This window comes from Dendropsophus ebraccatus, chromosome 4, assembly GCF_027789765.1.
Source record: "Dendropsophus ebraccatus isolate aDenEbr1 chromosome 4, aDenEbr1.pat, whole genome shotgun sequence".
NCBI lineage: Eukaryota > Metazoa > Chordata > Amphibia > Anura > Hylidae > Dendropsophus > Dendropsophus ebraccatus.
The window spans coordinates 146,716,010-146,742,809 of record NC_091457.1 but is presented as its reverse complement, the minus strand read 5'-3'; the positions used below and the strand labels follow the sequence as shown (position 1 = coordinate 146,742,809).

The window sequence follows — 26,800 nt, the reverse complement described above, 5'->3', positions numbered from 1 at the left end:
TACAAATACAACACAGCTCACTGCTCCAATTGGAGACCCCTAAGCAGGGATTCTCCATGCAATGAAGGCAGCCAGGATACAAATAAAGAGATTCTGATTAATTGGAGTTGGGAGTCATTCACACCCAATATGTGCCAATATGGTTCCCGGCAGCACCATATAGATCTACAGTGCAGCTCCCCAATATTTGCTGACAAGGTTCCCTGCAGCACTGTATACATCTACTGTGCAGCTCCCCAATATGTGCAAATACGGTTCCCGGCAGCACTGTATATATCTACTGTGTAGAGAGGAGCGATCCTGGAGCATGCTCGAGTCCATCCGAACCCGAACGTTCAGCATTTGATTAGCCGTGGCTGCTGAACTTGGATAAAGCCCTAAGGCTATGTGGAAAACATGGATATAGTCATTGGCTGTATCCATGTTTTCCAGACAACCTTAAAGCTTTATCCAAGTTCAGCAGCCACCGCTAATCACATGCCGAACGTTCGGGTTTGGATGGACTCGGCACATATCGCGAAGCTGCACAGTAGTAGAGATGAGCGAATCGGGGTCGATATGGTTCCCAGCAGCACAGTATAGATCTACTGTGCAGCTCCTCGAAGTTACCAGCCGAAGCAGTAACTTTACAAAAAGGGGAAAAGTTTTATTACTCTGCTTGAGGCCAGGAGAGAGAGGGCAACTAGTCATGTGGACGGGGAGCCACCCGTGAATAGTCGCGGCTCTCTGCCTTTCAGCGCACTGTGTGAGGATGATTGACCAGTAGAGAGACCCCTCAATGGAGACAAGGGTCAGGCATGATGGAAAAATCACAACCAGACCCCTTAGTTCTGGGCAAGATGAGCTCTAGCTTAACCCTCCCTTCCCTGTAGAGAACAAAGGAATGCTCGCAGTGTTGAATGTTGGAGAGCATGGGCGAGGACGGGAGCGAAGGTGTATGGCCACATTTATATACTGGGAGCTTTCCTGGTGCAGACACAATGGTAGAGAGTGAAAGGGCTCTAAAAGGAAATGAATATGCACGTTTACCATTAGTCAGTCAGCTCACAGGAACAACAAAGCCATCAAGTTGAAGGAATTGACTGCCGCAACATAATCCTGCCTTGGAGATCTACAGATCAGATATATGCAGTACAAAAAAAAATTGCAGCAGCATTAAAAGGTTCAAAGAACACAGTGTCCTCATTTTTCAAGGATCTCTGGATCTGCTGGGGATTGAACAGATGAGAGGCATTGTTTTTGTCTGCTTTTTAAAACAATAGATGAAAATATAAAAGATACAAACACCTTTAAATGGATGTTTGGTACCACCAGGGTCTCCCTAGAGCCAGTTATCAGGACAAAATGATCAAAAGGTGCCTCCAGGAAGTCAAGGGATTAGAAAGCGTATGTAAAAAGGAGAAAGTGAGGCTGAAAGAAATTTCTGCACATTTCTTGAAAAATGAAAAACTGGAAAATATATAGGTAAAGAGATAGAGAAAGATATAGATATATACACATACATACAGACCGGGAGTAAAGCATTTTTAGAAAAGGTTGTGGCATAACAAAAAGTGGTCTTAATATATTGAGTATATATGGACATGGTTCCTCATCAGGATTCCAGACACTTTTTTTTTTTTTAAATCTTTATAGTCCTTTCCAGTGCAAAGATATAATCTTTTGTTAATATAAGAATGAAGCTCAAAAGCCCAGGGGCATTCCCCAGCATGGTAAAAGCCCAGGCAAGCCCAGGACATGTTTTCATCATCTAGTTGCTATTAGTCAAATTGGATAAGCAGATACAGAGGTAATGAATAGAAGTTACCTGGGCTTCTGCCACACTGGGAAGCACCCCCTGGACTTTTGAGCCCCTTTTGCATACTAACAAGGCTTTTTACCTTGGTACTGGAAAGGACTATGCAGATCTAAAGGCATGTCTAGAATCCTGATAAGCCGCCCTATCTAGCCCCCTCCCCCCTTTTTTGTACACTGCTGACAGGGGAACTTTTAACACATCCTTATTAGATTATTGGATTTAAAAATTGAGTGGTTCCCACATCCTGCAACAAGGTTTATACTTAGCTTTTTACCCACAAATCCTGCCCCAAAAATCAAAGAAAATCCTGACAGGACTCCTAAGAAAAAGACAAGAGTGCGGCTTGCCCCGCCCACACAGAATGAATGACAGCCTTTTCTATATGTTCAACAATACACTGAGCTGTCAATAATCCCGTGTGGGCGGAGTAATCAGGACACTCTCTCCTCAGAGTCCCGTCAGTAAAAATCCCATAGCCCAGCTTAGCTCCCTTTATCACATATAGGACAGTTCAAATCACCCACCTGACTTATTCTTAAAGTTAAAGGGGTTGTTCTCTCTAACGTTTTGTAGAAAAAGAAATGACATTTTCCAATGTAAATGTATTAAAAATTCTGCTCACGTGTAAACATATGCTGCAGATTTCAAGCTGCTAATTTTATGCTGTGTAAACCAATATAAATCGCTGAGCTCAGCAAAAAAATGGATAGAAAGAAACACGGAACAACTATGGTTAGTCTAAGGCTGCATTCACATGTCCTGTAAAGTTGTCAGTGTTCATGCATCCCTGACCACGGACAATTTTAGGAACCATTAAACTTAATGCAGCCATTCACACGATCCGTGCCGCTGATCCCCACAGCAAAAAAATAGGACACATCCTAGTGTGGATTGCGGCACAGATTCCCACCCAGCCGCATAATGTGCACTCCTGTCATCGCTTCGGACTACTCACCTACTCCCCCGTGGCGGTCGGCTTACATGTTCACCAGAAGTGGCCTGGACCACGCTACCTTCTTCCCGCAGTGTAGTCCAGTCCACTTGCGGTGAGCGTGTGTAAGCCGACCTGCAAAGGGAAATGGGTGAGTAGTAGATGCGATGACAGGAACGCACAATTTACGCTTCTGTTCCTGTCATCTCTGCTGGGGGGGCTGCACTGCTATGGGATCCGTGCCTCCTCCGGATCATGGCACGGATCGTGTGAATGAGGCCTAACAACTTCACTGTGAAAGTCTCCCCGGTGTCGATCACAGCACACAGCCTCAGCCAGATCTCCAAGCATATTAGGCAATGATGAATCTGAAATAGTGATTCAAATCGTTCAACTGTGTCTATTCACAAAGTGACCAAAATTTGGCCAGAGGTAAGTGGCGGAATCTGGGCCAGAGGAGTTACTTGCATGGAGAAAGGGCAAGGGGAATCATTTCCTGGATTTCTCTCTCCCTGCTGTTGCCATGCAACAGAGCTCAACACTTTCCCACAATCCCCCTTGCTTGCATGTGCAGTGGAAACCAACTGCCAATACTAATGGGACAGATCAAGAGACTGCAGTTTTGAGTGATACGGTCCCCCCCCCCCTTACTTTATGTGCTGTTCTCTGCACCATCACCAAGCTTAGATGCTGCACACACATATATATATATATATATATACACACACACACATATACACACACACACCTGTATAAACACTTGTCTGCCTCTTCTTCCTGTTCTAAATTCGCTTCATTTTATTGGTGGACAGTGTCAACCAGGCGTGGCTTTATGACTGCTAGGTCCTCCCTCCAGACAGACGATAGGACACAACTGCTGCGAAACCCCACCCAGTTGACACTGTTGATGAAGCAAAAGTAAAGGCGGTGACAGCATCACTTAAACCAAGTATTGGTGACCCATCTTAGTTTATGATTAAAAGGTGGGTCAGACCCTAGGGCAACAGGTTAACAAACCAATGCAGACACATGGGAAGTGGTCTATATCTCTCAAATAGCACATATTCATAGATACTTGTACATTTGAAATAGGTTTCCATAAAGCATTCGTTTAGACTGATATTAAAAGTTTAAACCAAGTCATACCCATCGCTGTAGGCTGCAGCAGCTGCGGCAGCGGCGGTGGCTGCTGTGGCAGCAGTAGCTGGTTGAGTGTACCTGTAGGCTGCATATCCACCCTGTTTATAAAAGAGAGCTGTTAGAACTATTGTTCAGTTTTCTAGCAACATAAGAAAAAAAAAAAAAAAACTAAAAATTATGAAATTATGCATTAATAGATCCTGTACATTATTATATAGACATTTCAGCAGGCAGAAAAAAAAAACGCTGGGTTTCAAGAATTAAGATACATCTAGCTTGTGAGTCAGGGTAAATACTAATAGGCAAACATCGTTTCATGCATTTTTGGAAGTGTTTTTTTTTTTTTAATGGATTCTAAATGAGTATATATATAGTATCTTATGTTATTCTATGAAACACACGGTTAGAACTTAAAATCAGAAAGTATGGAGAAAAAAAAAAAATTATGAAAAGAACCAGGGCATGTGAAGTATTTGTTACACTATCTGCACTGGATAGAACAACATGTTCAGGATATTTATATAAACACAAAAGGCAAAAAAAAAAAAAAAAAAAAGTGTATAACGCAGATGGCCACTCAGTGCACATTTGTCACACAGTAATATTATGGAACATAAATTAGCACATCAGTTTTGTGTTATTAGAGTATTTAAAGGGGAACTCCAACTTTCTAAAAAATATATTGCTACTTAACATGCATTTGTTCTATAGTTGCTACTTTTTTTAATACAAGGATTAGGTTGTGCATTAGTTAACAACGTTATAGATTATTTATTAGTCTTTTCAAACACTTGTACTAACTAAGGTTAAGTGTTGCGCACAACTGGTGACAGGTGCAATAAAGCTACTCTGCATCAGGATAATGATGGAATTGGGAGGGAGGATAGAGAGGATTACCATTTTTTTTGTCAAAAACTGGGATAAAAATGGAATGAAAAGAGAGGGGGGGGGGTGAGACTATCCATACCTGCGCCCCCCCCCCCACAAGTACCTTATATCTAATTATAAGGGCAATAACAACAGTAAAAACTAAAATTAATCATCCAGTTCAGCTTTTTTATGGCAATGTTGGTCCAGAAGGCAAAAAACACCCATGAGGGGGAAGCTAAATAATGAGCTGTAACACTATGGGGGCTTAGAGCCGTATCATAATCAGCACAATAACAATGATTAGGAAATGAATCAGCCTAAACGTACTAGCATTTAAGGTTGTAGCTATCGTATAAAACAACCATTATGCCTATGAAATAACACTTCTAAAACTCACACAAAGCAATGTATTTTTATCTGTCTGCAGTGTAATATTTATATGGCAGGGCTTGTAAAATACTACTATTACATTGGGGAAATCCAGACAATGTCTCATAGGCTTGTAATTCTATTTAGTGCTTACAATGATGTAGATATTGGGTATATTTTAACTGGAATTTAAAGTGTGTGCATGTGGAGGGGGTAGGGGGGGCATTATCTCCCATCTAATTAACCACTTAGATGCTGCAGTTAGCACAGACTATGGCATCTAAGTGTTTAAACTGAGGGAAGCAGCTTTATCACCTATCTTCATGTGGCCCAGAGAGTTGGAGGGACAAGGGAGCCCTAATCTCAAGACCCCCACCAGACAAAACTCATCCACCCACCTGTGGAAGGGGGGGGGGGGGGCGCAAGTGCCTGAGGACAAACCTCAAAAGCGTAAAGTGACTGTACCACCAGGCCCAGGCTGAAGCACTGGAGGCAGGCCGACCCACCCTTAGTGGGAGGAAACCCTAGCCCCTAGCCCCCTCTAGGGTTTCATTGATTCTAATGGAGTCACGTCATGGAGGGGCTGGAGTTTCTTACCACTAAGGGTAGCTTCACATGTATATGGTATGATTTTTACATGCAAGTTTTAATTTTCACATGATCATGTGAAAATCAAAATGCGCATGTAAAAACCGCACCAAAAACACAGCAATACGGTACGTGTGAAGGCACCCTAAGAGTGGGTCGGCCCGCCTCCAGTGCTTCAGCCTGGGCCTGGTGGTACAGTCACTTTAAACTGACCTTAATTCTAATATTGTACCTGAACTTGCACATTTCGACCTTCTAACATATCAAAAATTTATGTATTTACATTAGTATTCTGCATAAATTGTTTCAGAAGGCAAATAATTATGGAAGGAAGTACTGATACTATTCAAAACTTCCACTAAACCGCCACTGGTTAAACGCAATTGGGTAGTGTAGTCTACTACTAAGTGATGGTGAAATAGGGGGATTTTTTATTTTTTTTTCAAAGTTAGGATTCAATATAGGCATTTTTGCAGAACTTTAATTCCTCTACAGAAAAATGTATTTGTTCAGAGTCTACACCCCTTGACAAAGTAAGATTCCACACGCAGAGGATGGTCACCCATGTTTTCTTATTTTAAGCGCTAAGGAGAATCAGGAAGGCTGAGTAAAAACAGACTTTTAGCTTCACTGAGGGATCATGTTACACTGACCATAGAAATCTATTGAATTAGAAAGGGGATTAAGGGTATAAACCCACACACCGTATAAGCAGCGTATTTACTGCTGCGACACGCAGCAAATACGCAGCAAACACGCAGCAAATACGCAGCAGATTAGATCTAAATAACTGAACACAGCATCAAATCTGTACCAACAAATCTGCTGCGTATTTGCTGCGTATTTGTTGCGTATCTGCTGTGTATACGGTGTGTGGGTTTGTACCCTAAGAGTTTAGATGATTTTTGGTATATACAAAGGGATTATAATATGATTCTGATATTTTTGTCATATCTAATATATAAATAGTTGACTATTTTGGCTTTGCAAAATATCAATCACAAAAAGAGAATTAAATTTTCATAACTATTCCCTAACGCTCTGTAGCAAACCCTCCTGCAGTAGCAGCAGCCTGGAGGAGATTATAGAGCAGTACTGAGCAAACTAAACTGTGAATCAGGGTCTGAAGACAAATCTGCTAAGACCGTGTCTGCTATATCATTTGATTTTAAACAATAGTACTCTCGCATGTATGCAAGAAACGATAAAAAAAAAATTGTATGTCGTTGATTGCAACTTTTAAGCAGACCAAAAATCATTGTTAACTGTTCACTAATCATTAACTAAATGTACACATGGTTAGTTTGTTTTGCTGGGATCAGAAGAAGTTTATGATCGTAGCAACAATTGTAATTAACAACTATCGCTCCGTGCGTTATGGTGAACGACTTCAGGTCATTCCCAGAACCTCTCATTTGCGATAGTTTATCAGTAATCCTTAAAAATTTGTCTAATAGGACCCTAATAGAGATGAGCGAACCTCGAGCAGGTTAGAGTCCATCCGAACCCGATCGTTCGGTATTTGATTAGCGGTGGCTGCTGAACTTGGATAAAGCCCTAAGGCTACAGTATGTGAAAAACATGGATATAGTCATTGGCTGTATCCATGTTTTCCAGAAAACCTTAGAGCTTTATCCAACTTCAGCAGCCACCGCTAATCAAATACCGAACAATCAGGTTTGGATGGACTCGAGCATGCTTGAGGTTCGCTCATCTCTAGACCCTAACTCTTTCTGCCATGTATGCCCCCGCCCCCCATAAACTTCTATGGGCAATGTAACTGATCCCTCAGTAAAGCTGAAAGTCTGTTTTAACTCATCTGTATTTAAAAAGGCATTTTAAACTATCAGGATATTTTGCAGAGTTTCTTAAATTCTTATTATATTTTATATAAAAGATGAATTTATTCAAAGCATTTCTGCTGGTTCTTTTATAAGTGACAAGAGAATTCTGGTGGACTGCAGACTGCCTCAAAATAACAGAAGAGGACAGTGCAGTTAAAAAAAAAAATTAAAAAAAAAATCTTTGGCTCTACTCTGAGATTTCCATAGCTGGGAGGCTGATGTAATATTATAAGCATACAGCCATCAGTGTGAATCGCTCTTTGTTTAGACTGTTGTGCAGCAGATTCCCACTAACCTGAATCTTTGAACAGAACCAAAACGGACTTGAAAGCTCACTCTATCAAACCCATTTAATAAGGATACTGGTAGAGGTAAGTGCTCAATGGCTACCAAGGTGATTCCACATGCCAGCAACTCAGTGTAGATATAGTTTAAAAGCAGGCAAGTTACTTTTACACAAAATTAGTATAGGTGTTTAAAAGAAATCTGTCAGCACCCAGGCCCAACATGAGATGCTGACAGTGTGCTGTAGCTGGCAGTCTCCTTCTGAGCATGTTGCCTTTTGGTAATTTGTCCATGGAGTGGATTATGTGCAATCTCCTATTGTAATGAAGAGTCAATGAGGAGTTGTAGCTCAGTGTTTGTGCCGCACTCTAGCACACCTCACCACTCCTTCTGCCTCCCTCTCCTATTTCAATGCTGCCCTGCTCACCCAGCTGTCAACAGAGGACTGATCTGCAATCACATATAATTGAACCACCAAGCCTGTGTCTGTGGCCTAGGTGTGAGGGTGCCTTTTCATAGAGATTTATCTGACAGATTTTTTAAATCAAAGCCAGTAATAGAGTTGAAAAAATAAATAAATAAAGGAAAAATCTCTTTTCTTCATGACCTGTTCTCGGTTTATATTCTGTTCCTGGCTTTGGTTTAAAAAATCTGGCACCCTTAAAGGAGAAGTCCGGCGAAAAATTTTATTAAAGTATTGTATTGCCCTCCAAAAGTTATACAAATCACCAATATACACTTATTACGGGAAATGCTTATATAGTGCTTTTTCCCCTGAACTTACTACTGTATCAAGGCTTCACTTCCTGGATAACATGATGATGTCACGACCCGACTCCCAGAGCTGTGCGGGCTGTGGCTGCTGGAGAGGGGGAGGGCAGGGGGACACAGGGCACTGGAGGGACACTGGGCACTGGAGGGACACTGGGCATCCCCCCTGCCATCATCCTCTCAAGCAGCCAGAGCCCGCTCAGCTCTGGGAGTCACGTCGTGACATCACCATTTTATCCAGGAAGTGAAGCCTTGATGCAGGAAAAAAAAAAGCACTTTATGTGCATTGCCCGTAATAAGTGTATATTGGTAATTTGTATAACTTTTGGGGGCAATACAATGCTTTAATAAAAATTTTCGCCGGACTTCTCTTTTAAGTACAGATGTAGAGACTCGCAACTTTTTTTTTTTTGGGTTCAAGTCCTCGGAAAGAAAAAAAAAATATTTAATTTCTAATTACTGTATTATTTCGAGGGTGTAAAGAATTCCCAATTAGGTCGATATTAGTTTAGCTTTAAAACTAACTTGGACCTTCACTTTTTGTACCCAATCTGTATGCTCTCTGAGGTGTGCCTACCTCCTCTTTTTGGCTCCAGCCTGTTTGAAAATTTGGTGTTAAATAAAGAATTATAAAAAAAAGCAAAACAGTAACTTGGACTTGATTTTGAATGCTTTGCATTTTGAAATATAAAATACAACAACGAAAAGAAAAAAAATAAGCTATTTTTCATTTCCATTAGGGGACTCTAACCAAAAGACAAAACTTTTGCTAGTCTCTAGACAGGTGATTTACACCTAGACCACAGCTCTTACACAGGCTAGGAGGCTCAACTATATCAGATTGCAGATCAGTCCTCTATTGGCAGATACGGACTGACAGCTGAGCAAGCAAGCAGCTGGGCAGTATTGACTATTCATGAAGGAGAGAGAGGAGGGGTGAGGAGAACTAGAGTGCGGCACAAATGCTGAGCCGCAACTCCTCATTGACTCTTCATTACAGTAGAAAACCCAAGATTGCACATAATTCACACCATGGAAAAATTATCAAAAGTTAACATGCCCACTAGGGCACTGCAGACTAGAGAACACTGTCAGGGTCCGGGTGCTGACAGATTCCCTTTAAATATAGATTATAAAACTAGCATGTGCTAAATCAGGTTCTTTGTCCAATATTACCTATAAAAAAAAAACAGAAACTATTCCGTGTGACATATGCAATATAAGGAAGGATAGTCAGAGAAGGGCAAAACTTTTTTTCACCCCCCCCCCCCCTTTCCAGGATCAAATATTAAATTTAATTTCAAGTCATCACCTTCAACTTTACTGACCTTTTATTTATCTACTCTCAGAAAACTAGGACTACTGACCTTTACATCTTTAGTATGATGCTCAAAACAAGAACCACAAGAGGGCAAAAGAAAAAACGATTCCTTGGTGCCTCCACATACCTATAGCCCTGTTCCGTGAATCTGTCTTCTTTAATACTACTTTTTTTTTTTTTCTAGGCAGAACAGTTCATCGAGCTGACGGGTTAGGATGTCAATGTGAGGTTAATATTTCGGTGTGGACCTAGTTCACTGTTACCTACTTCACAAGTAGTTAGTAACTAAGCCAAACTGGAGAAGGAACTAGAGGGGTGGCAGATGACTATGAAAGAGCAAAAATGAAGAACAAAGTTTCTTTTGATCACTAAAAGCCCAGAAGACTGCAAACCAATTTTTGTTCTTTCGGGTTTTAGCAGTTGCAAAAACTCTTTATTGCCGCCACTGAAACATATCCAGAATCTCTCTAAAAATCACCTTTACAATGAATTTAGAAAACAGAGATAAAGGAAAGCATAAATAGATCTTAAAAAACCCCAACATCTAGACCTTAATGTCTACTCCAGAATATATTCCGGGTCAGAAGCCGCATGAAAACCACAGGTTCCGCTCCCCATTGTCTAGGATGAGGAGCTGCACTATAGGTCACATTAAACATGATGAAATTCCCATTAAACATGATGAAATTCCAAGGGTATAGCATCAGGGAAAAATATCTATCTGTATGTGTTAAATCCATATGGTATGGGCTCCAAAACATTAAACTAACCCAATAATGGAACTAAATAAACTTACCAAAAAAAAACAAAAACACACTTTTATGTCCAACAGTGAAAAACTAACTACTGCACTTAAAGGGGTTGGCCACTGTATACTAACATTGTTTAGTTTACAGTATTAGTAAGTGTACACATTGCACTAACCGACAGCAGTGCCGTGTGTACCTCAGAGCTAAAAATCTGTCTCCCCTTCTACAGGCAGTGCTGTCCTGCTCTCTGGTGAGTCTGTCCATAAGATGGCCGATCATTGAGGAGCATATGACCATGCCCCACCCCCAGTGTGCTCCATACACCTAAACAGGTTCAGCAGTGGTCACTGTGGGTGGAGAATTGTCACTTGCTCCTCCATGCTCAGCCAGCTTATGGACAGACTCACCATTCAGCATACAGACCAGGCCCGGGGGAAGGTTCAAACTGCTAAAGGGATACTCCGGTGAAAATATATATATATATTTTTTCCCCCCAAATCAACTGGTGTCAGAAAGTTATATAGCTTTGTAATTTACTCCTATTTAAAAATTGCAAGTCTTTCAGCACTTATCAGCTGCTGCATGTCCTACAGGAAGTGGTGTATTCTTTCCAGTCTGACACAGTGCTCTCAGCTGCCACCTCTGTCAGGAACTGTCCAGTGCACGAGAGGTTTTCTAGGGGGATTTGCTACTGCTCTTGATGGTTCCTGTCAGGTGGCAGCAGAGAGCACTGTGTCAAGACTAGAAAGAATACACCACTTCCTGTAGGACTTACAGCAGCTGATAAGTACAGAGACTTGACAAGACTTGAGTTTTTATTAAATAGAAGAAAATTAAAAATCTGTAAAACAACTTTCTGGTACTAGCTGAATTGAAAGAAAACATTTTTTGCTGAGTACCCCTTTAAGTACTGCAGCATTGCTTACCCTTTCACTCCCCCACCCCTCCCTCTCCATGACTGACTGAATGAAGAGCCCTGCATGTCAAGGAAGGGAGGTGCAATGAAGAGGCTGCAAAACCTAAGCAGCTTGTCCCAACCTCCTAGACACTTGTGCGTCACGGAAAAACAGGGAGATTTTTCAAGTCACTATTTTACCACCAACTGGGGCACTGTTACTTATACGTGTACTGTATTCTGCAGCTCATTTGGTCATCTTGAGCGAACAGATACCCTGCAAGACATTATTTACCGAAGAAAAAAAACACTCCAAGATGCTGGCCTCCCGCACCTACAATCCTTTTTAGTCTATTCAAGCATAGGAATAAAACATTGCTCAGGAACTGCAAGCAGTCAGATAATCCTCCCTCAGCCACCATACACACAAGTCATTAGGTTTTGTACGCCTCCTTTTCACCACCTGGTCTTCACTTCAACAAACAAAGAACTCTACCTAATGAAAAATAAACACGGTGAACACCGGGTCACGTGAGCTTGTTTAAAACTATTGAAGTGGGGTCACCTTTTGCAGATGCACCTGCCTCCATTCATCTGCATAGAGTAGGAACTTTAGCCCATTCAGCCCCCCCAAAAAATTTTAAATTGTAAAGCTGGGCACTCATGTAGGGTAAAAAGGTCTAGCAAAAAATTATTGTTCCAATGTATCCCAAAAGATGTCAATAGGTTCAGGAAAACCTTACGGAGAGAGAAAATACTTAGTTGATTCCAGGATACTGAATCAGGGGACGGCCAAACAGTCAGGGGATCTCCAAGCAATTCTTTGGGTGGATGGTGGAATCTGGCCGAGCATAGAATAAAGCCTATGGTACGGGTGGAGATTCAAGCGGGAGCAAGCAGCAGAATCCACGGGATGTTATCCGCAAGAATTTTGTAGTAAGACATGTCAAAAGATTAAATCATAGGTACCCTATAAGGGGTTGTCTTTTGTTTAAAAGGGCAGATTAACTTTAAAGGAAAAAACAAAAACATAAAAAAAAAAAAACGTAACTATTACTACTCCTCCACAATTCCAAAATGCCCCCCGAGCATTTCCAATTTTCCAGCAAGTCGAGTCACAGTACAAATGGAGTTCAGAGGACTTGCTGCGGCCTGGAAGCTTCAGTTTTGAGTTTTAAAAATTGTAGGTATATTGTAAAGCTAAGGATCGTATGTAAAAATACACTAAGGATATTTTGGCATAAAATCTGTATAAAAAATAATGATGAACATGCCTGTTAACATGTATAACTTTTGCTGTGTTATTCTGGTTAGTCATTGTTAGGGAGAAAACAAATGTGTCCTTCAATAATTTTATTGATATAAAATTTTATTGTGGAAATGCTATTAATTGGCTCCAATAAGACCATAAGGTTTTCATTTTTATGATTGAAGGCTCAATTGCATGCAACTAATAAAAATCTGCCACATGGAACTGCAAATCATATTACCCAGTGTGGTATCCTGGGACATGGACATTTTAAATGTAATTTGTACTTTACCCATCAGTGCATTCCTTTTATAAGAATGTGAGTTATGGGTTTTCTCCCGGGTGTAGGGTTTGGGTGCTTTTTTTTTAGCGTATTTGTGATTAAGACGACCTTGTAGTACAATGTTTGCTGCACATAAACGTTGTGCAATCTATAGAATATTGTTTTCATGCAGGCTACGCTTAGGGTGGAGGACTGCCCCAGACTTCAAGAGGTATTAAAGATCTGTCCTGGGGTCCGTTCAGCAGGTGATAAAGTTATTGTCCTAAAAAACAACAACTTTTAAACTTGCAGCCCTGTGCCCTAGGCCTGCACAGTCTCTCGATCCCTCCTTTAGCAATGTCTCCTATTCATCACTTGTCTGAACACTCTACAGGTGCCTTAACTATCCAGCACATGTGCAGTGTTCAGACAGGTGATGATTAGAAGAAATCCTGCCTGGGGCATTCCTAATTGTTAAAGAGGATGGGGAGGAGGGACGGAGAGGCGGTGCAGGCCTAGGGCACAACAACTGCATAACCTGACGAACGGACCCCAGGAAAGATCTTAGATGAAAAGCAGCTGACAGTACAAGTGTTTTTTGGGTTTTTTTTTTTGGAGGGGGGGGGGGGGCAGAATGTGGGTACAGAGTCACTTTAAGTCTTCAAGTTCACCACTAAGTGCTCTAACCACTTCTTCCGTTGCCTCATTAGCCAAACACTGTCCATGGCATTGCCTCTAGAGTTCATCCTGGAAGTAATGGCCAAAGTGTGTAGAAGGGAACTAGAAGACATTAAAGAAAGAGCCAAAAAGGAGTATGGTAGGTGGAGTAATATAGACACTGTCAGTAGGCTTATGCTGCCTATCTAAAAGTAGTATACAATAATGACAGAGAAGCGAAACAAAATTATATCACTTGCATTGTTCTGTGCAATTGATTTGAAGATATCCTCAAGTAGTCCTTGATATTCATGAGCAAAAGCTCCCTCTGCCCACCATCTGAAGACTGGCAGTTGTCTTGTCTATAGTATGTATATATACACACGATATGTATAGGCGGACAACTGTCAATCAACAGCAGGAGGGTTGAGGGAGTGATGTACCACAAAGCCCTTTCTTCTGCGTATCAGAAGAACGTCTGAAAAGAATGAAGTAACGGGGTGGGTCCACACTACGGAAACACTGCGGATAAGTTCCAGCGGATTCAGTCGATTGTAGCCCGCTCGTGGTGGCGTGCATCTGCACCTGCCATAAACACCATTCTATGGCCGGGCCCATACCGCCGTCTGCCAAAAGAACTGACATGTCAATTATTTTGGCGGATGGTGGAGTCGGCCCAGCCAAAGAATGGTGTCTATGGCACGGGCAGAGATGCATGCCACCACGAGCGGGCTACAAGTGACTGAATCTGCTGGAACATATCCGCGGTGATTCCATAGTGTGAACCCACCCATACACTAATCGGTTCAGCATTTCTGTCACTAGTTTATGCTGCTCTTAAATAAGGCAGCATAAACGCATAAACCTTTTTTTTCCCCTTTAAGCACAGCTGCATGCATTTTTTCAATACACATTGTACTGTGAGGCCCCCTTTCTCAGTCTTTTCTATTTTATTTTTATTTTTTTTGCATAGACCAAGCTCAATAAATGCTGGATACAAAATAAATGCAAGGGCAATGGGGTCGCCCATTTAGTCACTGGACAAGCCATGTGTCATTCACCATTGGAAATAGGGCTTGAGCGGTTTCCTTTTGTAAGCAGAAAACTATTGTGATCTCTTAGGAGATACATGGAAGAGGTAACAAAAAAAGTTAAAAAACACTAAATGTAAAAACAGCACAAACCATCAACCCAAGCTGTAATCCAACACCTTTGAGTTAATAATGTCATACATCAAAACCACCATAATGGAGAGGGGAACCCATGCATTTAAGCATGCATGCATCTACCTAACGCAGTTGAAGTCAACAAGATCTGGAAGACCAAGAAACATCTGACATAACTGCCCATAGACTGGTCAGGTATGAAAAGAAAAACCCTCACATCATTTAGGATCGGACCAGCAAGAAAGCTGTGAACGCTGCAGCGTTGCATGCACAACCACGAAATGCAATGTGTCAGTTATCCTCCTCGTAATTTTTTTTTCCAAAAATTTTTTTTCATCGAATGATCGTGTAAGCGTACCTTTGTTCTGCTTATGATTTCAAAGGCTCTGTTCCCTTCTCCAACAAGGCATTAATTATGGGTTAGTAATTTAAATCTCGTCTCACAGCAATCTGCACTCTGATTGGTTGGCAAAAGGGAGAGGGGGGAGGCCGTGTGGGAGGGCGCCTACCTGAGGTAGTTTAGGGTTTAAGATTGGTTCCTGTAAGACTAGTCTATAACAGAACAAAAACAATATTGAAACCCTGACAGAAACAAAAGAGCTAAAATAATAACATGATCAAAAAGAGATGACGAACATGAGACTCCTGTGGAAAGAAAAGGATTAGATTGAAAATAAAACCCTGCCCTCTTCCCATTCGCTCAATGGCCCACACCTTCCCGGTATTGAGAAGGAGCAAGCCAGCCTGTAGCACACACTAGATAATAGAAGCATGTTAAAATTGCCTGCAAACTTGTGTAGCCCCTTTTGACCCACCAAGAGGACACAAATCTAAATACAGAGGGATCGGAAAGGCTAGGAATGGAGGCAAAGATGGAGAGAGGACCAAAGTATGGAAAGAAGGATAGCAGCACACAAAAGCAAGGAAAATAGAAAGTGTATGAAAGCACAAAAAAGGGAAAAAGTTACCATTGAAGGAGTGAAAGGAATAGATTTATATAATTTATTTTTTACCCACCCCAGTCCTGAGCTAAAATTTCTGAACTGACCCAGTAGGATGAATTAGGAGACCAGTATTTTGAAGATTGCAATTCCTCTTATGTTGGAGCCCGAGCATCTGACGGTAGCGGGGAGGCGACCAACACCATTGCATGCATTATTAAGACCCCCTCAAAACAAACTAAAAAAAATAAATTTATTCACTGCCACCACGACACCAACTTTTGATCAAAGTCTACCATTCCAAACGGCCAGAGCAGTGTTTAAAAGACAGCATGCCTGCATTCCCAGACAACACTCCACTGATGTTACAAACAAAGGGAAAGAAAAAACCGTGATTAAATGAGACAATGGAAGACTATACTAAAAATGTTTAAAAAAGGCACAATAATGAAAAATAAGAATGGAAAAAAAAAGGATGTGATATGGATGGGAATTAAGGCTGGCTTGCATGGGCAAAGAGGAAAGGGGAAGTGGGAAGCAGGGTGGAATTATAATTGATTGATATCAAAATATCTTAGGGTTTTTTAAAAAAAAATGTATTTGGTATTTTTAAATTTCTTCATTGCATACTTACATATAATTCAGTGCCATAAAATCCATCCTGATATAGCACACTATAGAATCACACCAGGAAAGGGGGTGGGATAAAATGATAAAAAAACAAAACAAAACAAAAACAAAACACATTCCGGTTATTAACAGCAGCTGCATGCACCATGCCATATAAATCATAAGCAGGCAAGAGATGTATGAATAACCCTTTCGTTCCCCACCCGGACCACAATCAACAGCATCTGATGTGAACCGGATCCCCCACAAGAACTTACAATGTTTGGTACAATAAGGGTTTGCTATAGAACGGACTAATGGAAGTTGACTTGTTTGCATAATTTTACACAACATAAGGTAGCCACAAAAAATTTTCATGGCAAGTACAGTCAGGCACCAACACTAAATTAAAAAAAAACTTTTTTTCAATTATGGTAAATCATGTTCACATATTAACTTTTAATATGGAATAAGGAATTCTTAGAACCACCACTGCTCAGATCACCCAAACTAACCGCATCAAAAGAGTATACATGTATCACACTCACTAATGGTTGTTCACACAAACCAATCTATATGTATCTGAAAAAGCAGCACCTAATTAAAACCAGAGAAAGTTTTTAAATATTAATTTGCTCTCTAGTTTATTACGTTTTTTGTTGTTTTTTTTGTTGTTGTTTTTTTAAGTGTTCCAATGCTGCGTTCTCCCGCCCGGCTTATTCCCAATCACCGGCCTGGCATGTAGCACTGGGGACAGGCCCGCCAACCCCCAGTGTGACGGAACCCCCTCTGTGACGCGGCTCCATTAGAATCAAGGCCAGTGCCTGGGAATAATTCTATTCATGTTAAAAAAAATAAACAAACAAACACAAAGTAATTCATTTAAAGATTAGTGTTGAGCGGACTGGCCGAACTGTTCGAATTCAGCAATGTCCTTCGAACCTGAATGTTCAGCATTTGACTCCTCACTAGGGATGGTCGGCTGAACCCGAACGCTCGGCATCGGATTACCGCTGTCTGCCCGCTCCGTGCAGCGGGCAGATACAGCGGGAGGACCGCCTGGAAAACTGGGATACAGCCTATGGCTATGGCTGTATCCCAGTTTTCCAGGCGTTCCTCCCGCTGGATCCGCCTGCTGCACGGAGCGGGCAGACATCGGTAATCATTGCGGATGGTTCGGACCATCACTACTCCTCACAGCTGCAGAAGTGGCCGAACCTGAACAGTTCAGCCTCTCAGCTCAACACTAAATAAGATATGACTAAATCCCCCCCCCCCCCTCCTTTTGTCTGTGGTGTGATCCTATCATAGAGATGCTGCATAATCGGTCCACGATGATGGATGATAAGACCTCCCCAGAACAGAAAATGTCGGCCTATTGTAAGGCACAACATTGCAAAACAGCAACATTTCAAAAATTTTACTATGTGATGTGATGTGAAAATGATCAATCGTTTGATGATACATTCCCTTTAAAGTGTTTATCAAATGCCTTGGCAACCATTCAGTTCAGATGTGCGTTTTTATGCTGTTATTTCCTTTGAAACTGATCCAAACATCAGTGAGTGATGACATCAGCTAGCATCGGTTTATGCAACTTGATCGACTTTTTTTTTTTTTTTTTTTTTGCACTCTTTAGTATTTGTCAATGAGTGGAAAAGAAAAACCCAAAACACCTCCAACTGAAATCATTAGCAATGTCTGCAAGAAATACTCCACACATACTGTATAAGGCTCTGTTCACATTATGTCAGCGTCTCCACTGCAAATTCTGTCACATTTCAGTGTTGCATAAAATTTCCCATCCCGTAAGTCAATAGCAGCCAGCAAACACCTTTGGAATCCATCATGCCATGGATCCTGCAGAGTATTGCAGCTTTTATAAACAGAACCCACAACACAGATGTGAACAGAACCTAAAAAAGGTGCACATACACAAGAGTCAAGTTGCTTTAAACAATGGGGGTCATTGTCTTACAGTAAGAATGTACTGTTGCCCATAGCAACCAATCTAAACTGCAGCCCTAGGGAGCTTATGACCGTATCCATGTTTTCCCGTACTCCCTAGGGCTGCACCCAACTTCTTCAAATGCTGGACGATCAGACTGTAATTGGTTGCTATGGACAAAGCACAGGCTTAGGCCGCATGCAGAGGCTCCATAAATCCGGATGCTATGGAGTGCAGAGCTGCGGGCCGGCATTGAAATCTCCCAGAGTTGTGTATCCTAATGATGAATTCCCAATGCAGCTTCAAGCTTCGTAGCATCCATGATTTATGGAGCATGTGCATGTGGCCTTACTATAAGACTGCTTGATGGATGCCCAATGATGGGGGGGAAGGATTGTTGGAACACCCCTTTAAACAACATCCATAAGGGTAATATTCTGTATCTACATAGTTGAGTCACAATTATAACCACCAGCTAATATACAGAGTAACCACTGTCTGCAGAATGGGAAACAGCAAAATGGGCTGGGAGTGACTCAGTTAGGTCCTGGTAGGTGTCACTGGAATATGGAGCCATCACACATGTGCTGGAGGGTGCAGGAGGGATAAACCACCGATGTGGCCCCACAGATGCTCAACGGGGTTCAAGTCCGGGAAATTAGGGGGCAAGAGTAGTATTCCGAAAACTTGGTCATGTTGCATTATCTTGCTGAAAGATCCCACCCATCCCAGTTAACCAGTATGTATGGATGTCAGATCTGTGAGGATGGATCCATACCCAGATCGGTTGAGTTCACCTTCCACATAGATGAGTGGCCAAGAGAATTCCCGAACCCATAATGTTCTCAGCTATAATCATCCTATTTTGAGGCTGATATAATCATCCCTTCTCCCTATGATAGTAGAATGTGTGTGCAGTCAGCCATCACACATCATATATACCCACTGAGCCAGCTCACCACACCAGACTTTCTTCACCAGTTATAAATTGCCAACATCAAAAGTACTAAGTGGTCATAATATTGTGACTCGACTGTAGATTTCCTTAATTTTCCACACACCAAAAAAGTGAACATACAAATATTCTTAGTTGCCCGTACCAACCAAATCATTTTAATTATTGAGTTTTGGTAAAAGGAAAGCTGAGCTGTGATTGGTTGCTATGGGAAAAAAAAAGAATCTTACTATAAGAAGCCAACAAAACTGCCCGCTTACACATTTCACCACTGAAATTGTATCTGCCATGATGTACGTTGACCCGATCAGCGCAAAATCTATTCAGCAGCTGGAAATTCAGGTAACTATATAATAACACCATGCCGGGTCGGTACTCTGCGCAAGCCCCATTTTGATGTAGGGCTTATGCACAGAACCGACCCTGTGTTGTCATAATTTTGTGTTGAATATCCGAACGTCCAATGGCAAAATGGATTTCATGCTAATGTCGCAGAGTACGTCTTGACAGCTAAAGCTTTAAAGGACAACTCCCACAAAAATTTTTTTTTGCTCATTTAACACACATTACAAAGTTATATAACTTTGTAATGTGGTTAAATACCCGGCCTGGCCCCCTTCCCCCACTTTCGGACCCCCGACCCCCCACCCCGGAAGTTAAGGAATGTATACATTACCTATTACGATCGTCACGGTCCTCTTCTCCGGGGCGGCATCTGGTGACGACGACGTCAGAGCCGAGGGGCGGTCCGGGTCTTCTTCCTCCTCGGCGTCTTCATGCAAAGTGAATGGGGATGAAAAGGCTGCTGGTGCACATGCGCACCAGCAGCCTTTTCATTGGCTGGAGCGCATCACATGGCTTCCAGCTTGCTCAGCCCTGATTGGCTGAGCTTGCTGGAAGCCATGTGATGCGCTCCAGCCAATGAAAAGGCTGCCGGTGCGCAAGCGCACTGGCAGCCTTTTCCATCCCCTGGACCCGGAAGTTGGAGACATCGCTGGATGGCGGACGGCGGCGACGGAGAGGCGGACGGCGGGCGAATCGAGTGGCGATCGTCACCGGAGAGATGGTGAGTATGGTGTCTGTGTGTGTCTGTGTTTTTTTTTTTTTGGGGTCCCGCGGGAGTTGTCCTTTAAAGAAACATCTTCAGGGGCAAATAAGGCAATCAACAGCCCTTTGGTGGGCAGATAAACAGCGACCAGTTCTCTGACATGTGCAGTGTACCGCCAGACCAAAAACCTGTAAGTGACCTATAAGCTTAACTATTCTGTGTTCTAACCTAATGGAGGCTAGACTGCTCAAGTTGAACAAGACACTGTTTTACACTTTCTGTGCAAGTGCAAGGAATGTAATGTAGAATCTTAGAACATAAGCAGTCTCATGTGCTATATGTGAATTTGGGAAGTCATTCTGGACAAGCCCCCCCACCCCCCTAATAATTAGGAATCATCTCAGGGCTCATTCACGCGCTCATGGAAGCTGCGCAACAGAATCACTGACCACCAGGCACCATGTATCATTATGATGCCGGTAGTGTCAAGTGTTTAAATCTTCGAGGGACTGTACTGGACAACCACATGGCTGTATCGGTAGCAAAAATTTAAACACTTTCGGCGCTCCCGGCACCATAATGATACATATTACCTGGAGTTCTGCGATTCTGGCGCGCAGCTGCCCGGTCTGTAGCTTCCGTAATTCATAGAACGTGTGAATGTGCCCTAACCCCACCCAAAGCTTTGGCTGTCCAGGCAATATAGTGGCTTTATAACAATGCCACTATATTGGTTTTCCTGAAAACTACAGGAATAAATAGCCAATCAACTATGTGCTTGTTGCTGGTGTGTTACTTCTTCCCTGTAGTAAAGTGGATAAGTGGCTTCACATCAGAAGATCTTTGAGTTGTGTATGAAGGAAAGTCAGTCTGAACCTCAGGGGCGGGACAGATAAGAGTGGGCGGTTCCTTTTTTTTTAACCTATGTTTCCACTGCTACTAGTCATCTGGGTATTGTGTTGTAGAAAATAAAAATAACCCCTTAGCATAAGAATGTTAAAGTTTTTTACACAACACATAGAAATCCCTTTATTATAAAAAAAAAAAAAAAAAAAAGAAGTTAATCCTCTATGAAGTGCTATAGGAGGGTACTTTTCTCCACATGCTCAAGCAACAAACCCCTCTACCAAAGGCATTCTACTAAATATACACTAATATTGTACCACTCCTGTGCACGGTAATGAATTTAAAGTAACCAGAAGACCGTTCACAACAAATGTTAGACGTAAAACAGATGGGTGCAATAATCTAAACCGTCATTTTTATCATGTGTAAAATCATGCAAAAAAGTTTACCAATTTGTAAAAAGCTTCATCATTCCATTTTTATTGAAAATTTTGAAGATGCTGTGAATGCAAGGTCTATAGCCTATGGTTATTCATACATCATTCAACTTTGCTCACCCAGTTATTATGTATGAGGCCACATTTCATGCGTGTCAGCTATGACTGGTCACACACAAACACAGAGGTGCAGTTATTGACAAGCTTTATAAACAGCCTCCTCCCCGCTCCCACAACCCAGCCCTGCCCTGCCCTTCATTACTACAGCTAGAAATACTTTATTCTTCGCTTCATTCATCCAATTGAGACACAGATGACCTACATCTGATCTATAAATCTTGTCAGCAAGCTCTTCTCTTGTAAGCAGCCTTAGGCACACTAAATAAGGTGTGAATAATGCTTTAATTTTACATTCCTCTTTAGCTCTACATGTCCGATTATCACACCATAAAAATAAGGCGATGTTCATACCATGTTTTGGTGAGCATATTTGGAAATGTATCAGGAAAACTCCAACCTTCAGCCCTGGTTGACCCAATGAGTCCAAAAAGCGTCCATTTGGCCTCCATCAAGGTGGTGGCTAGCTTTTTCATTTATTTTTATTACACACTACACAGTATAGAAAAGAGCAGTAGACTGCTTTCCTATACTAAGGGTTGTCACAAAAAATGCCACTATATAGCCCTACAGTGGGACATGTCAAAGGTTGAGAATACATTGACTTTGTCCACTGAACAAAAACGGTGTGAACATAGCCTAAAGTGCCTACAATAAAGCTATTTTGTATAAATTTAAAGCCCATATTAAAAAAAAAAATAAAAAAAAAATTATTTGCTCCGTTGATGATACTGGTAGTATTACTGCCAATGGGTGTCTGGTATCTACTATAGTACTGCTTAGTTGACAGTTAATCTTATTGGTCCTTTCTTCCTCTGTTATCCCTCCGATATACAAGCTTTCCACTTACCCAGGGTAGGTTGGGATGGCAGTAGGTGGTACCGCTCGCACAGCCCCATACACAGTCCTCCCACGTCCCCTTAAGTGTGCCCCTCTAAAGGCTGCTGCTGTGGTGGCGGCTGCAGCTGTGGGGTAGGGAAAACCAGGAACTGTAGAAAAGAATTGAGGTGTCAAATTATTACCTAAAAATGAGACATAACCAAAATTAAAAGTGGCACTGGCATATCACTGGAAGTCATGTCACTTTTCATACAAGAAATATCATCCATTATAATTATTCAGATAGCTAGATGTGCATTATAAAAATTTACTGCTTGTTGAAGGTTGGTGCTGTAAATGGTGAAACATTTTTTAAAGGAAAACTCCGGGATAAGGTATAAAAAAAAATACTTACCTGTCTCTATGCTCCTGCAGCGCTGTGCCACCACTCACGGTCACCCGCTGGTCTTTCAAATCTCCCAGTCTTGTGACATCACAGCCCCGCTCAGCCAGTCTATGACTAAGGCGAGACAACTGTGCAGTGACCGATCTGAACTACCTCCTGGAGCAGGTAGTTCCTAAGACTGGAGGGTGACAGTAAGCATGTGGCGCTGCAAGGGCACTGGGACAGGTAAGTATTACTTCATTTATATGTCCCTATGACTCCCTGAACTTTTTTTTTTTTTTTTTTTTTTTTACTACACCTAAGACGGGCGTTCTCCTTTAAGACTCTTCTGTTTACTAGGAGTGTCCAAACCAGAATAAAAAGAAATCCAGCATGTTAAAGAGGTTCTCCAATTTATAAACAAACAAAAAAAGGCCACCTACTGGCACTAGAAAATACACTACACTGTACTCACTTTGTCCGGCCCAACACCAAAGCTCCGACCCACCCTGGTCCCTCTAAGAACACACTTTCCTGATGATTCACTGCTGAGGACCTCAGGTCATGATGGTTAGTGAACAGAGGGACCTGAGCGTCAGCTATGGACCGGATGAGGAGAGTACTGTGTAGTTTAGTATTTTTAGGCCTAGCAGAGTTTTTCATTAGAGCGACTCTGTAGCCACTGTGGAACCCCCCCAAACTACTTATACCTTGTTGTAGCTTAGGCAAAGTCCTTTCTGGTGGTATGTTTTGTAAAGCAGGTTAGGCTTTGATGAGGCAGAAAATCCAACTTTAGTAGCGGGGCTGCCGTGTCTAAGAGGCGGGGCCGAAGCGTTCGTGCCTTAGTGCAGCGCCGCCTTTATGGTGTTGCTGGTCGTCTCCCCCTGCCTCCCGTGCCGCCCCCTGCCCGCCTTCACAGGGTTCCATGTAAATGCGCATGCAGCGGTTGTTTTTTTTTTTAGCTCCGGCGCCGCTGTAGTCACATGGCCGGGTCCGCACCGCCTCCTTTGACCGTCTTCCACGCCCTGTTTAGTGACTCTCGGCCCAGCTCGCATGCCTGTCAGCGGCCACCCCGCCCCATCGTATAACATGTTGGCGCACACTGCCTACGTCATCTTGTAGAGTTTTTGGGATCGGATCCCGCGCAGGCGCACTGACTCGACCCGCTAGACTAGTTTGATAAAGCCAGTCGCGTCAGTGCGCCTGTGCCATGTTATGTGATGGGGCGGGGTGGCCGCTGACAGGCATGCGAGCCGGGGCTGGGCCAAGAGCATCACTAAACAGGGTGTAGAAGACGGCCAAAGGAGGAGGTGCGGACCTGACTGTCACTACAGCGGAGCCGGAGCTCAAAAAACGCCGCATGCGCATTTACATGGAACCCTGTGAAGGCAGGCAGGGGGCGGCACAGGAGGCAGGGGGAGACTACCAGCAACACCATAAAGGCGGCGCTGCACTAGGGCACGAACGCTTCGGCCCCGTCTCTTAGACACAGCTACTAAAGTTGGATTTTCTGCCTCATCAAAGCAGAACCTGCTTTACAAAATAAACCACCAGAAAGGACTTCGCCTAAGCTACAACAAGGTATAAGTAGTTTGGGGGGTTCCACAGTGGCTACAGAGTCACTTTAAAAATGGGAGAACCGCTAACGTTTGGAAAATTAAACAATTTTTAATAATTTCTAAACATATGTATTTAGATCCACATTTTAAGAATCCTTTAAATGTACAAACATTGACGTATCACAGTGATGTGTCAAAAGTTTTGACCAGTTGGGGACTCACTACTAAAACCCCACAACAATCAGGCAAACAAGTAAGGACAAGCAGGTTACACTTCTCCACTGTCAATCTCTGCCCTGCGGCCCCTTATAAAGCAGCAGGACCAAGATCACTCAGATTGGGAGTGAAGGCTCTGACAAAGAAAAAAACAAAACAAAACTTTTGATATGCCTTAAAGACATAAGTTTTAAAGTGACATTGCCCATTTAAAATGTTAACGAGGAAATAAGATATATAAAGTAACTGAATTAAACCTGCCTGGGATAAACATATCTATCCCAAGATGATTATTATAAGAATGAAAACATAAGGGCAGACTGGATGGACAATGTGATCTTTTTCTGCCAAAAAATTTCTATATTAGGGTATGTGCACACAGAGTAATTCTGCCGGAAATCAGATTTTTTTTTTTATTGTCCACCCAAAGAATTGGCATGTCAATTCTTTGGGCGGACGATGGAATCCACCCAACCATAGAATGGAGCTGGCAGAGAGGGAAGCGGGAGTGTGCGGGGACGAGCGGCGGGTTCTGTACGGAGTTTTCTTCTAGAATTACTCCATGTGCATATACCCTTACTATGCTGCCCATTAAGGATGACCCTAGCTTCAGCCTATGGTTGTATCCATATTTTCCCAGACTCCCTAAGTCTGCAACCTACGGTAATCAAATGCGGAACCAAGCATGCTCAAGTTGCCCTCATCTCTAGTGCCTATGTGTTCACTGCAGCCAATCAGTGGGTTTGGCATCCTCATGAGACAAAGCAGTGACTGGCTTTAGTGGTCACATGGGTGGTCAAGCAAGCCACAGCAGCAGCACAGTAAGCCAAAGTCAATGAGAACCACCAAAGTAGCAGATTTACGATGAGTGTAAGGCTAGGGTTACTCTATGACTTTGGCTGAGCCGCAGCAAGTCTTAACTAAATCGCACCACCAAAATATTTTCTACAACAACTTGCGCTGACATGACTCTTGGAGTTGCAGCGTGAAGTGGTTTCGGGTTAGGAAGGCCAATTTCATTTTATACTTACTGATCAATGGAATGTACGTGTTGACCCCTCGAGGTCCAGGGAGCGGGACACCAGCCTCAGTTGCCAAAGATACATCAGCTTGAAGTCCAGGTGCAGCTTTAAAGTAAGAAAAAAAAAATATTATACACCAAAGTTTAATTCATTACACAAACATTCCTCGGCCTGTATCATACAAGGACAACTTTTTTGCTTAAAGGGGTAGTGTGGCGCTAAAAAATTATTCACAGACTAACACATTACAAAGTTGTACAACTTTGTAATGTATGTTATGTCTGTGAATGGCCCCCTTCCCCGTGTCCCACCACCCCCACCCGTGTACCCGGAAGTGTGGTGCGCTATACTCACCTGTCATGCCGACACCCTTATCCGATCTTCATTCAGTGACGTCTTCTTCGGCGGCCGGCGAACAGCTCCGACTGTTCCGAATGCCGGCCGCCCTCTGCAGCGTCATCCGTTGCTCAGCCGCGATTGGCTGAGCATAACTGTGCTCAGCCAATCGCGGCTGAGCACAGTTGTGACACGGCGGAGGGGGGGGGGGGAAGGGCGGCAGGGACTCGGCCGTCCTTCCGAAGATGATGTTTGGCACAATATGGCGGACGGCCCTTGACATGTATCAGGTAATGTATAATGCACCACACTTCCGTGTACACGTGCGGGGGTAAGGGGACACAGGAAAGGGGGCGATTCACAGACATAACATACATTACAAAGTTGTATAACTTTGTAATGTGTGTTATTCTGTGAATAATTTTTTTGCGCCGCACTACCCCTTTAATGGAATTGTAGGAGATTAGACAGAAACACCCCACTCCCTTCCCAAATTCTATCTGGCTGCATGGGTTTCTTACCTTTATCCTCTGTACCATTTCTAGAGTTTAACTCATATGCTGATTAGTCATTTTGGTGCACTGTGGGAGGGACTACTGCCCCCAGCCACGCCTGGCCCGGCTGCCCCTCCTAGTAAATATCAGCAGTGTAGGCTGGCTGGGGCGGC

General features: G+C 42.6%; 1 protein-coding gene across 12 annotated transcripts in view; it reads right to left on the bottom strand.

The window, feature by feature from the left end:
• RBFOX2 (RNA binding fox-1 homolog 2) overlaps positions 1-26,800 on the bottom strand; it is a 142,965-nt gene that overhangs the window by 16,577 nt on the left and 99,588 nt on the right. For 4 of the 12 annotated variants that reach the window (XM_069967377.1, XM_069967367.1, XM_069967370.1 and 1 more), the window contains 4 exons: positions 25,807-25,902; positions 22,647-22,818; positions 15,405-15,447; positions 3,876-3,967 (listed from right to left, as the gene is read on the bottom strand). In XM_069967377.1, the coding sequence (XP_069823478.1) occupies positions 3,876-3,967; positions 15,405-15,447; positions 22,647-22,818; positions 25,807-25,902 (403 nt within the window). Of the gene's footprint in view, positions 1-3,875; positions 3,968-15,404; positions 15,448-16,470; positions 16,511-22,646; positions 22,819-25,806; positions 25,903-26,800 lie in introns of all 12 variants that reach the window. The other 8 variants (XM_069967378.1, XM_069967372.1, XM_069967375.1 and 5 more) reach the window with 4 other exon arrangements.